The sequence below is a fragment of the Leopardus geoffroyi genome, chromosome B3, assembly GCF_018350155.1.
Source record: "Leopardus geoffroyi isolate Oge1 chromosome B3, O.geoffroyi_Oge1_pat1.0, whole genome shotgun sequence".
NCBI lineage: Eukaryota > Metazoa > Chordata > Mammalia > Carnivora > Felidae > Leopardus > Leopardus geoffroyi.
In genome coordinates, this window is record NC_059337.1 from 5,000,525 (window position 1) to 5,014,743 (window position 14,219).

The 14,219-nt window shown below is 42.8% G+C and overlaps 1 protein-coding gene across 1 annotated transcript in view; it reads left to right on the forward strand.

Annotated features, from left to right (window-relative positions):
• The window catches only part of IQGAP1 (IQ motif containing GTPase activating protein 1), a 105,178-nt gene that overhangs the window by 20,084 nt on the left and 70,875 nt on the right, over positions 1-14,219 (forward strand). Inside the window, exon 3 of the mRNA XM_045452271.1 lies at positions 12,471-12,627. Coding sequence (XP_045308227.1) covers positions 12,471-12,627 — 157 coding nt within the window. The remainder of the gene's footprint in view (positions 1-12,470; positions 12,628-14,219) is intronic.

Below are 14,219 nucleotides of genomic sequence, written 5' to 3' on the forward strand. Positions count from 1 at the left end.
AAGGCCAGTCAAAAAGCTCTTACCAAATCTTTATTCTTAGTAGTCGTCTCCATCCTTAGCTTCCCATATTACAGCTTGATGACCTCTCTTTACCAACTCTCTCAATTTCTCTGGCCCTAACAAATTTATCCCATCTTATTTAACATGGCAGCTTGACCTTCCCTGTAGCAATGGGAGAAATATCTTTCTTCCTAAGACTCCCATCTTCTATATGTGGTCTGGATCATATTCCTTTTTGTCTTCTAGGGTTCATATTCCAGGATTGTTTTCTTTTCTTTTCTTTTCTTTTCTTTTCTTTTCTTTTCTTTTCTTTTCTTTTCTTTTCTTTTCTTTTCTTTTCTTTTCTTTTCTTTTCTTTTTAATGTTTATTTATTTTTGAGGGCGGGGAGGGGCAGAGACAGAGGAAGACACAGAATCTGAAGCAGGCTCCAGACTCTGAGCTGTCAGCACAGAGCCCGACGCGGGGCTCAAACTCACAAGTGTGGGATCATGACCTGAGCTGAAGTCATTCGCCTAACCGACTGAGCCACCCGGGCACCCTTTCCAGGATTGTTTTCTTAACTATAACTTAAACTTTTTCCTGTTGATTCTTTTCTCTGTAGCACATAAACATCCTCACCCATTCCATATCTATTCCCTTAATACTAGACCCTCCTCTGGTTATTGTATTATCCCTTCTTTTGTTCCTTCAGGAAGAACTTGTCTTTACTCTCCGTACCCACTTCTTTATCCTAACTTGTGTGGGTGTGGTTTGTGTACCCTTCTTTCCCCTACCAGATTTCTCTTGCTGGAATGACTGATGACCTAATTGTTATGTCCATTAGAAAATTTTCAGTACTTCTCTTAATCTCTGTGGCATATGACACTCTTGTCCATTTCATGAAATTTTCTTCCTTTTTTTTTTTTTTCCTTTTTTTTTTTCAGCGTTTATTTATTTTTGGGACAGAGAGAGACAGAGCATGAATGGGGGAGGGGCAGAGAGAGAGGGGGACACAGAATCGGAAACAGGCTCCAGGCTCTGAGCCATCAGCCCAGAGCCTGACGCAGGGCTCGAACTCATGGACCGCGAGATCGTGACCCGGCTGAAGTCGGACGCTTAACCGACTGCGCCACCCAGGCGCCCCAAAATTTTCTTCCTTTTAAATGGGTATCTTTTTATACTTTTTGAATTTTGACCTATGTATATATATTGCCTATCTATGAGTAAATTCAGGGGCCCCTGGGTGGCTCAGTCGGTTGAGTGCCCAGCTCTTGATTTTGGCTCAAGTCATGATCTCACAGTTGTGGGATGGAACCCTGTCTTGGGTTCCACTGTGTGTGGAGCCTGCTTGGGATATATTCATTCCCTCTCTCTCCTGCTCTCTCTCCTTCCCTCTTCCCCACACCTTCCTCGCCCTCCCCCAACCCCCACAGTTGATCTTTCTCTCTAAAATAAAAAAATAAAAAAAAAGAAAAGAAAAGAAAGTAAATTCAGGTAGCATCCACCTCCTCCAGGAAGCACCCACCGCCCTTACCCTAGGTCTGAGTCAGGTACTCCTCTCTTGTGTTTCTACCTGTCCCTCCCCACCCCTGTCTTTATAATATGTTATAAATGCCTTATACTTTTCTCTTCCCTAACATACTGTGAGCCTCAGAGGGCAAGGATTATGTCCTTAATGATTAAGACAGTTAACCCGTCCTCCTGACATGTTCTCACTAAGTACTAGGTCTGAAAATTAAGTTTCAGACCTAGTACTTGCTCTACAGGCTCTCCTTGGTCTCCGGGGCTCTAGGGGGCTCTAGCAGCTGCGGCAGTAGGCTGACATGGCTGGCTCAGAGCCTCGCATTTGCACGGAAATGGGTACCGGTCTTCCGCCTCCTAGAGGACTCTCACCTGTGTCTTTCCCCAAGTTCTGCTCACGGCCGGCAATGACTAGGCTGCAGCTGGTGAGACTTAGTATCATCGGACTCAGTTTGAAGATTTTGTTTTCATTTAAGGTTAAAAGGTGTTTCACGCTTTGTGATACGTGCTAGAGATGGATGGGTAGATCAAACATGGTAGTGTTTCGCCAGGCTCTGCATCTGACGATGTGGTCTGGGAGTCAGCAGTTAATCCTGTTAGTGCAGGGACTTTTTAGAAAAACTTCTTTGAAGTAATAATTTACATGCCATAAAGGTCTCCCATTTTTTAGTGTACAACTTAATGAGTTTTAGTAACTTTATCGAATGGTGCAACTGTTACCATAGTGTAGTTTCCATCACCCCAGTAAGAATGGGGACTCTTGAAATATAACAGTTAGACGTTTAATTTTGGCAAGTAGACTTTACATAACTTATCCAATTTAGCAAAGACTAAAATTATTTGCTCAGAGATGTTTAGGTTAGATAAGTTATTACTGAAGAAGAATGGCCTCCTGGGTAGCTCAGTCAGTTAAGCATCTGACTCTTGATACCAGCTCAGGTCATGATCTCACAGTTCATGGGTTTGAGCCCTGAGTCTGGCTCTGTGCTCTGAGTGCAAAGTCTGCTTGGAATTCTCCCATCCCCTCCCCCCCCCTTCCCCTGCTTGTGCACTCATTCACTCTCTAAATAAATGAATAAGAGAAGGAGGAGGAGGAGAAGAGGAAAGTTTCTTTTCTGTTTCTCATTCATTCCTATAGCTATTCAGATTGGCTTAATTTATACTCAGAAGTTTCTTTTAAAGCAGATACTATCAAGGTTTCTCACGTGCTTGCATGGCTTGGGAAACAAGCCTTTATAAATCTTTCTTGCCTGGATTACTGCCAGTACTTCTTAGGACTGTGTATCCTTACCCATTCCTCCTCCTCACCCTACTGCTTAGAGTGATCTGTCAAGTTCTATCTGATCATTTCATTCCTGTTTCAGATCCTTCAGAAGGTTTGTGTATTCTCTTCCCTTGGCCTATGACTTGTTCTCCCCACCTAAACACTACCCCACGCCCCCACCCCCCAGTCCTTCAAGACCTAAATGTCATTTTCTCTGGAAACTAGCCCTAATTCCCTTCCTCTTCAGGTGGTGAGTTCTTTATCAAATACATTAGTTTCTCTCAAGACTTGTTCCTGCCACACTGTATTATAATTACTAGGTATTTCCAGTGCCTGGATGGTGCTTAGATAAGTTAGGGTCTTAGTAGAATCCTAATTGCAAGGAAAGACTGCCCAGCTTGGGAGGTTTTCAGCCGCGAGTAACCCTGGCATGAGGGAGCATCTGCTCTGCACGCTGGGTGTGGTAACCGGAGGAGCGGAGGAGCGGCTCCTGGAGGAACTGAATCTCAATGGTGTGGAGCGTCAGTTCCGGCATTGGTCTGTTCCCCTTCTGTATTGCACAGAGCTGGGAAACCGCTGAAGTCACGTGCTCTGCAGAACTTGTTCAACTCGTTTCCTCCTCACAGACCCCTAATTCTGAGTCCCACCCTGATTCTTGCCTCCATATGCTCTAGGTCTGGGCTTGTTTTAGGGCTTACCACACTAAGAATTCTCTGAATAGTGATTTCTTTGTCTTGCTGCAGGGGTGGAATGGGTAGGGCCAAGTATGAGGTTCCTGTGACAGTGCTATCATAGGACAAGGTAGGCAGGTATTAGGCAGGTTACTAGGTGTCCGACTCTAGAAGCAGGTTTATTTCTGCAATCTAGCTAATTCGTGCATGTACTTGTAACACAGATACACGGCTACCGTTACTTAGAGTCTGTTGCTTGTATGCATTCTCTCATTTGATCTTCAGAACGGTCTTAGGAGACTAGGTGATTTTGCAGACAGGAACCTGAAGCTCAGAGAGGTTAGTTAGATTACTAGTCATTCTTGCTCATTCTTATTTCCTTCCTTCATTTCTCACGGAAGAAGTGGGTATGTTCCTGTCTATAACGAGCTGCCCCCTGTACTGTTCAGAGCCTTGCTTCTTTATTTCTTGTATCTTTAGTCCCCTGTGCACTTGTTCCTTTCTTGCGGCCTGCAAATAACTGCCTCTTCGTGAGTCATCAACAGAGAGAGGTGCCACCACCTCAGATCTACCCTTTCTCCACTCCTCCGATTTCCCTTACTTCTTCAACTTCCCGAAAAAGAAGTCTACTTTGGCTGTTTCTAGTTCCCCACTTCTACTTACTTTCCTAGTGTAATCTCTTCATGCTCCACCACTCCACTGAGGTTCCCCCGTGAGGATGGGGCCTGCTTCCTTGTTTGCCGCGTCCTTTTCTCTGCCGTTCACCTCTGCAGCTTCCTGACAAGTTGTCCTTCCTTGCTTGCCATCATGTGATTCTGCCACGGTTCTCATTTTACCATAGTGACTGTTCTCTCTTTGTAACAGTGTTGGTGTTCTCTGAGGCACAGTCTTGATCATTTATTTATTTTTTAAGTTATTTACTTAGTTAAGTAATCTCTACTCCCAACACGGAACTCGAACTCATGACCTTGAGATTAAGAGTCACATGCGGGGCGCCTGGGTGGCGCAGTCGGTTAAGCGTCCGACTTCAGCCAGGTCACGATCTCGCGGTCCGTGAGTTCCAGCCCCGCGTCGGGCTCTGGGCTGACGGCTCAGAGCCTGGAGCCTGTTTCCGATTCTGTGTCTCCCTCTCTCTCTGCCCCTCCCCCATTCATGCTCTGTCTCTCTCTGTCCCAAAAATAAATAAACGTTGGGAAAAAAAAAAAAAATTAAAAAAAAAAAAAAAAAAAAGAGTCACATGCTCCTCTGACTGAGCCATCCGGGCAGGCGTCCCTTGACCATATTTTATTTTGCTCAACGTCTGATTCTCTGGTGAGCTCTTCCACTCCCGTGGTGCCCCTCTTCACACTGGGGTCTCCAGCTGGGCCTCTGTCCTGAGACTTTCAGACTTTCCACTGCCTGTAGGATGTCACCACCTGATGTCCCGTTCTTGTTTCAAGCTGAACATGTTTCCGGCATGAATTTATCATTCTGGTCTTGTGTCCCAGCCTCATCGGCTGGCAGCCTCTTTCACTTAGCCATCCGCGCCACAGGTCACCGAGTCATATCTTAAAGTGAAGCAACCCTTTGCCTTTTATGGAAGTTTCTCAAAGTTTACTAATGATGGTACACGTTGCCAGATTTCCTTCTGGAACAGTGCAAGAATGTGGGGTTTCCCCATGTATTGGATGATAAGTTGCTATTGTCCCTTTTTATCTTTGCCAGTCTGATAGCCGAATACGGCATTATTGTTACTTTGATTGGTAGTGAGATTAAGAATTTTTCCTATAATTACTGGCCATTTGCATTCTTTTTTTTTAATTTTATTTTTATTTTTTTAAAATTTACATCCAAATTAGTTAGCATATAGTGCAACAATGATTTCAGGAATAAATTCCTTAGTGCCCCTGACCCATTTAGCCCATCCCCCCTCCCACAACCCCTCCAGTAACCCTCAGTTTGTTCTCCATATTTATGAATCTCTTCTGTTTTGTCCCCCTCCCTGTTTTTATATTATTTTTTTCCCCTTCCCTTATGTTCATCTGTTTTGTCTCGTAAAGTCCTCATATGAGTGAAGTCATATGATTTTTGTCTTTCTCTGATTAATTTCGCTTAGCATAATACCCTCCAGTTCCATCCATGTAGTTGCAAATGGCAAGATTTCATTCTTTTTGATTGCCGAGTAATACTCCGTTTGTGTGTGTGTGTGTGTGTGTGTGTGTGTGTATATACACACACCACATTTTCTTTATCCTTTCATCCACCGATGAACATTTGGGCTCTTTCCATACTTTGGCTATTGTCGATAGCGCTGCTATAAACATGGTGGTGCATGTGTCCCTTCAAAACAGCACACCTGTATCCCATGGGTAAATGCCTAGTAGTGCAATTGCTGGGTCGTAGGGTAGTTCCATTTTTAGCTTTTTGAGGAACCTCCATACTGTTTTCCAGAGTGGCTGCACCAGCTGGCCTTCCCACATTTACATTCTCTTATGAGTTGCCTGTTTGTGTTTCTAGTCCATTTCTCTGGGGGAAATATTTGTTATTTATTTTAAGCATTTAAAATGTACATATGCAAAAAAAATGTACATATGCATGTAAATATTATAGATTATTAATTCCTTGTAAAGATTATAGGAGGTTATTAATTCCTTGTTATGTGTTGCAGATTTTTCCTCCAGTTTATCTTTTCTTTAAGAAAATACTTTGTTGCCTTATAGACGTTTATTTTATTTATTTATTTATTTTTTATTATATGAAATTTATTGTCAAATTGGTTTCCATACAACACCCAGTGCTCATCCCAAAAGGTGCCCTCCTCAATACCCATCACCCACCCTCCCACCCCCCATCAACCCTCAGTTTGTTCTCAGTTTTTAACAGTCTCTTATGCTTTGGCTCTCTCCCACTCTAACCTCTTTTTTTTTTTTTTTTTTTTTTTTTCTTTTTTCCTCCCTCTCCCCCATGGGTTCCTGTTAAGTTTCTCAGGATCCACATGAGAGTGAAACCATATGGTATCTGTCTTTCTCTGTATGGCTTATTTCACTTAGCATCACACTCTCCAGTTCCATCCACGTTGCTACAAAAGGCCATATTTCATTTTTTCTCATTGCCACGTAGTACTCCATTGTGTATATAAACCACAATTTCTTTATCCATTCATCAGTTGATGGACATTTAGGCTCTTTCCATAATTTGGCTATTGTTGAGAGTGCTGCTATGAACATTGGGGTACAAGTGCCCCTATGCATCAGTACTCCTGTATTCCTTGGATAAATTCCTAGCAGTGCTATTGCTAGGTCATAGGGTAGGTCTATTTTTAATTTTCTGAGGAACCTCCACACTGCTTTCCAGAGCGGCTGCACCAATTTGCATTCCCACCAACAGTGCAAGAGGGTTCCCGTTTCTCCACCTCCTCTCCAGCATCTATAGTCTCCTGATTTGTTCATTTTGGCCACTCTGACTGGCGTGAGGTGATACCTGAGTGTGGTTTTGATTTGTATTTCCCTGATAAGGAGTGACGCTGAACATCTTTTCATGTGCCTGTTGGCCATCCGGATGTCTTCTTTAGAGAAGTGTCTATTCATGTTTTCTGCCCATTTCTTCACTGGGTTATTTGTTTTTCGGGTGTGGAGTTTGGTGAGCTCTTTATAGATTTTGGATACTAGCCCTTTGTCCGATATGTCATTTGCAAATATCTTTTCCCATTCCGTTGGTTGCCTTTTAGTTTTGTTGGTTGTTTCCTTTGCTGTGCAGAAGCTTTTTGTCTTCATAAGGTCCCAGTAATTCACTTTTGCTTTTAATTCCCTTGCCTTTGGGGATGTGTCGAGTAAGAGATTGCTATGGCTGAGGTCAGAGAGGTCTTTTCCTGCTTTCTCCTCTAGGGTTTTGATGGTTTCCTGTCTCACATTCAGGTCCTTTATCCATTTTGAGTTTATTTTTGTGAATGGTGTGAGAAAGTGGTCTAGTTTCAACCTTCTGCATGTTGCTGTCCAGTTCTCCCAGCACCATTTGTTAAAGAGGCTGTCTTTTTTCCATTGGATGTTCTTTCCTGCTTTGTCAAAGATGAGTTGGCCATACGTTTGTGGGTCTAGTTCTGGGGTTTCTATTCTATTCCATTGGTCTATGTGTCTCTTTTTGTGCCAGCCTTATAGACGTTTAACTGTCTTTTTTTTTAATTAAAAAAAATTTTTTTTAATGTTTATTTTTGACAGAGAGACAGAGAGACAGAGCGGGGGAGGGGCAGAGAGAGAGGGAGACACAGAATCTGAAGCAGGCTCCAGGCTCCGAGCTGTCAGCACAGAGCCTGACACAGGGCTTGAACTCACAAACCATGAGATCATGACCTGAGCCGAAGTTGGATGCCTAACCGACCAAGCCACCCAGGCACCCTTGAATTCTTTATATGTTTTGGATATTGACCTTTAAAAAAATGTTTATTTATTTTGAGAGAGAAAGAGAGAGCATGCAAGCAGCAGGGAGGGGCAGAGAGAGGGGAGAGAGACTCCCAAGCAGGCTCCACGTCGCCACTGCAGAGCCTGATGCTGGGCTTGAACTCACAAAACTGTGAGATCATGACCTGAGCCAAAACCAAGAGCCGGTCACTTAACCAACTGAGCCACCCAGGCGCCCCCGGATGTTAACCTTCTATCAGTTACTTTCTTCAGTTTCATAGGTTGTCTTTTCATTTTGTTGATGGTTTCCTTTGCCTCTGCAGAAGCTTTTAGTTTGGTGTAGTCCCACTTTTGTTTATTTTTGCTTTTGATGCCTTTGCTTTTGGTGTCAAATCCAAAAAAAATCATTGCCAAGACTGATGTCAAGGAGCTTAGATCCAATATTTTCTTCTAGGAGTTTATGGTTTCAGGTCTTAGGTTTCAATCTTTGACCCATTTTGAGTTGGTTTTTGTGTGCAGTGTAAGGGATCTATATGTAGATTATTTAAAAAAATTTTTTAAAACAAAGGGCACTGGGCTGGCTCAGTCGGTAGAACATGTGACTTGATCTCAGGGGTTTTTTTTAATTTTTTTTTTTTTCAACGTTTATTTATTTTTGGGACAGAGAGAGACAGAGCATGAACGGGGGAGGGGCAGAGAGAGAGGGAGACACAGAATCGGAAACAGGCTCCAGGCTCTGAGCCATCAGCCGAGAGCCTGATGCGGGGCTCGAACTCACGGACCGCGAGATCGTGACCTGGCTGAAGTCGGACGCTTAACCGACTGCGCCACCCAGGCGCCCCGATCTCAGGGTTTTAAGTTTGAGCCCCACATTAGGTGTAGAGATTACTTAAAAATAAAATCTTAAAAAAAAATAAAATGTACTTATAAAGCCAAATTAAATGCTTATGTTTTATAAGAAAACTCTATCTGAGTTGAGAATCAGTGGTGGGTTTAGAGTTAAACTGAAATACTTAAAACCCTATTTAGTGGACAGAAGGTGGAGAGATACCAGCCTTTTTCCTGGGAGGGTTATCTGACTTTGCCGTGTTTAGACTGTCCTATGGAGCTCAGCCCTGTTAGGCTCTTGCAGTGACGTGGTAAAAGCAGTCATTTACTGAAGGAGGATTCTTAGCTAGGAATCAGGGTCTGGTTATTCTGCCTTTGCTGCTAGCTAGCAGGTGACCTTGGGTAGGCCTTACTCTAACTTGTAAAATGAGGGGCTTGTGCAAATATGTATAGCCTTTGGGTAAGCTTTTGGACAATAAAAAAATGTTTCTTTAATGTTTATAATTTTTTATTTTGGAGTTATACTTTTTTTTTTTTTAATTTTTTTTTAAAATATTTATTTGTTTTTGAGACAGAGAGAGAGCATGAACAGGGGAGGGTCAGAGAGAGGGAGACACAGAATCTGAAACAGGCTCCAGGCTCTGAGCTGTCAGCACAGAGTCCGACGCGGGGCTCAAACTCACGGACCGCGAGATCGTGACCTGAGCCGAAGTCGGCTGCTTAACCGACTGAGCCACCCAGGAGCCCCTGGAGTTATACCTCTAAAGTTCTTTCCTTAGGAATTAATTGTAAATACAGAACTTGTGTACAAACATGTTCCTTGGAGGATTATTTAATAGTTGAAAATATTTGGAAGTGACTAAGTGTTCAACATAGGTGACCAATTAAGCACTTGGTAGAATTTTTATGTAACTTCGTCTTCGGCAATTATATAATAACATGGAAAATATTCATAAAATATTAAGAAATGTCTAATAACTTTTCTAATAGATATGTATTATTATATTAAAAAAAAAAAAACGCAAAGGGATTTGCCCTAGAAGTGCTTTAAGTTCCTGGCTCTTGTCTTGTGATTCTGTGGTTTAGTGGCAGAGGGGGAAATGTCTCAGATGGCTGTGGAGGGCAGACAGGAGAGTTTGTGGTATATTCTTGGGACCATGGTAGAATCTAGACTTCTGCTGACATTGAAAATGACAGAGTAACATAGCACCCTACTTCGGGCTCTTAACTTTTCAAAGCGGTTTGGTCCTGATTCAACTTACTTTATTCTCAGCCACGAACCACGTGGTACTCTGTCGCGAAGCAGAGTCCACCCCACGTGTGGTGACTTGGAGGGCAGTGTTGGTTTGGGGCCGGTGGAGAGATGCACTGTGTTTTGCCCTCCTTTACCCCTTTTCACCAGCTCACCGTCGGCTCTTCCGGCCTGGCATCGTGTGATGCGCACCGTGTCCTTGACCGCACAGAACTTCTGAGCCTTCCTGTGACTCAGGACTGTCCCCCAGGGAGGGGCCAGGGTGAAGGCTTGGGGGGGACCTTGCAGTGGTCCTCCTTTCACTCTGATTTTGGTGTGGTCGTCTCAGAGGACAACCAGAACACGTTTGGAAACTGGCTCCGATTCGAGGCAAAAGCACACACTGTGCTCTTCCTCCGTAGTCTTGTATGTGTTTACTGTGTTTGGAGGAGAAAATTAAGTACTTTTTTCCTCGGGCCATTACATGGTGAAGGGCTGGTTTTGGCTTAGACTACCGTTGTTCTAGATTTGTTTCTGTTAATGAGAACGCAAGTTCGACTGTCCCCTGAGAGCGGGGGCTGCCAGGAGGTGTTTGCCACGAGCTTTTTAGCAGTAAAATATCGGAGGGCCGATGCTATGAGATGTGTCCTTGGGCTACAGCTGCTTTCCACACCGGCGACCTGCATTCTTTTTCCACATTGCCCTTCTGGTCTTTGGGCTCTTGCGGAGGTGTAGTTTGGGTTTTGCAACGGTTACCAGTTGGGTATCTAGTTTTAGTTACTGTGACAACTCTTCTGGAAAACTCATTTGTTCCCCCTGCCCCCGACCCCGTGACCTTTAAGTTCTACTACCTGAAAGGAAAGCCAGAGGTGAAAACTTATTATCATCGAATAGGGGGAATAATCACAAAATTCCCCGGCCATTCCTATACCCAGCCAGTATTTATTTACTTAAGCACATATGACTATTTATAGAACCTGAGAAAAACAAGGAAATTGTTGCTTTTCCTTGTCATTTTGTAAAAATTCTGAGCAGTAATCTCAGTTTGGAAAGATAGAATTAATATAAGAAAGCTTATTCTGAATTATAAAAGGAACAGTTTATTTAAAAAGCAACAATGTACAGAAGTACAATAAATCTAAGTGTGGTGTATCCTTGAAACAATTTTATTAATACAAAGAATTATATAAAAATACATAGATACATGTACATATTATGTGGCCTGTTTTTCTATTGGTATATTAGTGTTTTCATGTAAATTTTCACGGGTATGTGTGTGTGTCTATAAAATATGGGATAGTTAAATGTTTCTTCTAATTTTACTTGGCTTTTAATTTAAACTTCTGTATGTCAGTGAACATTATAAATGCTTCATTTTTATGTTGTCCTGCTTGGCAGTAAATGTAGTTTTTACTTCAGTTGGCTATGTCTTTCAATATTTTTTTTTTTCACAATTTAACACTAGTAAAATAGTGTAAATTTTTCACAATTTAACACTAGTAAAATAGTGTAAATTTTTCACAATTTAACACTAGTAAAATAGACCAGGCAACAGCCAGTGTCTGGGGAGTGTTTTACCAGTATGGTGAAGAATGTGGGGATAACATTGGCTGTGTAAAATTTGAGTAGAATAATTTTACACACACACACACACACACACACACACACACACACAAATGAATAAAAGTAAGCTCTATGACCATTGCGGGGCTTGAACTCAGGACCCAGGTGCCCCAAGTAGAGTAATTTTAAATTAGGGGTTTTTAATCTGGAGTCTGTGAAATCTCTGAAATGACATATTAAATTTAAGTACATGGCAAGGTAGACTCCATTTTTTTCTGGGGAGGGATTTCCTTAGATATTCAAAGGATTCTGTGACTTAAAAATGGTTTAAAAAAACCATTGCCTTAAATGATTTTTAGTTACCTACATTTCTGTTGGCAGAAAATATATGCAGATGTGCTTTATTTTATCTTGGGCCTGCCTGACATCTCTGGAGAGGTCTTCTAGGAGAAATGTAACTTTCTTTTCCTTTCCCCTTGACAGCCTCCTCCCCCCATCCTCTGAAAAACACAAATTAATTTTTACTGCTTCCATTGGCATTTCCTTCCCTATTTTAGCTGAGATGATTGGCTATTCATGTAACCCCAAAACAACCTCAAAATCTGAACCTAGAAATTCACTGTGGATTCTGAAACTGGAAAAGAACATCAATAAATTTAAATTTCTGAACAGTTGACCTCATGGTTTCAGTTATAAATGATTTTTCTTAGGAGCTCTGCAGGAATAACTTAGGGACTGAGGGTTAGAGCCCGAGGTTCCTGGGCAGTTGGGGTCTGAGGAGCCAGGTGTCTCTGCTGTGATGGGAGAGGGGAGCCGTATGGAGAAGAAGGTGGCCGTGATGCTTGGGGTTTTTCGCAGTTTCCTCGCCTCTGAGATCTGACTGGGTCAGGACAAAGATGTGGGTGCAATTGGATCTTAAAGGAGTATTACTTATGTTGAACTTAAACTCCTCCAACAAGAAGGGAAATGAGGCTCAAAGTCTCTTAAGGAAGAGCTCAGACCTTCCCTCTCTTCTCATGTCCTCTCCCCTTTTGTGCAGGTGGATGGAAGCATGCCTCGGGGAAGACCTGCCTCCCACCACAGAGCTGGAGGAGGGCCTTAGGAATGGGGTCTACCTTGCCAAACTAGGAAACTTCTTCTCTCCCAAAGTGGTGTCCCTGAAGAAAATCTACGATCGGGAGCAGACCAGATACAGGGTGAGTCCTTCTTCGCTCGGTGCTTTAATTTCCATAAACTTAGGAGAGAAGGTTAGTGGACTTTATCCTGTGTAAGAGTTATTGAGAAATATGTGTAGGTGTGTTTATTCCGACAAAATAAAGCATCTGGCAGAGTGGAGAAAAGGGTGCAAAGTCGGAGTAGTAAAAGATGACTATCTGTATTTCTGATATAATTCTTATGATGGTGTGTACCTAGAAATCTTCATGGTCCTTGATGGATTTTTCATTTCTTAAAAAGTAGAGGAAGTAACTGGGGGGGGGGGGGGGGGGATTACTGCTTTAATCTTCACCAAGCACTGAGATTTGTTGGCAAACTGAAAGCAATAGCAACTTTAGGAAAAAAGGTCCCCCTGGAGTTCAAGGTAAATTGGGAAAGCAATCCAATTTCAGGAAATTGAGGTACATGAAAGGGTTTGATTCCTGTGGCCCAGGGCTCTGAAAAAGAAGACTGCTTGGTTAAGTTGGAGTGTTGACAAGGACCCAAATCTGTTGTGGGGGAGCTTTCCCATGAGCGCCTCTTTGGAAAAGGATGAGCATAAAAGGTGGAGGATTGAAAAACCGAGAGCAGATGGAAGCGGGGCAATGATAGGAATTGGGCCAGAACCTGGAATGAACCAAGGATGAAGACAGAATCAAAAGAGATTTTTATGTTTTATGTTTAAATTCAAAGGACGACAGGAGTGTAGGCAGACCAAAATTGACATCCCAAAGAGAAACTTTCCTTTTCTTTTTTTAATTTTTTTTTTTTTTAACGTTTATTTATTTTTGAGACAGAGAGAGACAGAGCATGAACAGGGGAGGGGCAGAGAGAGAGGGAGACACAGAATCTGAAACACGCTCCAGGCTCTGAGCTGTCAGCACAGAGCCCGACGCGGGGCTCGAACTCACGGACCGTGAGATCATGACCTGAGCCGAAGTCGGATGCTTAACCGACCGAGCCACCCAGGCGCCCCGAAACTTTCCTTTTCTGAAGGCAACTCTGTTGAGTGGGGTACCGTGTGGGACAGAGCAAGAAGACACTTAAAGAAGAGTAGAGACTGTATAGCAATAAAAATAATAGTCCTGCCCCTCCTCCCGTCTGGAGAGTGAATCTTGCTGAAAAATAGCAGACATAGAGGTTTAGAGGGGGATATTTGTATGTGTGGTATCCAAACCCTGATTAATATGTTTAATATGTCAGTCTGTAAGTATTTTCTCTCTGCCAGCCACCACACTGAGTGCCTTATGTACATTTTCCCCTTGTGTGTTTACACCAAACACATACAGTGGGTGTCACAGATGGGGAAACTCAACAGGGTGAAGTGACTTGCCTAGTGTCACCAGTAGACGGCCAAGCCGGGAGGCGAATCCAATATAATTGGACTCCAAAGATCATGTTCTGTAAGGCTCAACTCTACAGGAAGATTCCCTAGATGGTTCTATTTTTTTTTTTAAGATTTTATTTTTTTTAAATAAATCTGTACACCCCATGTGGGGGTCAAACTCACAACCCTGAGATCAAGAGTCCTATGTATGCTCTACCAACTGAGTCAGCCTGGCTTGGCTCCAGGTAGTTCTTAAGTGAGGGGAGC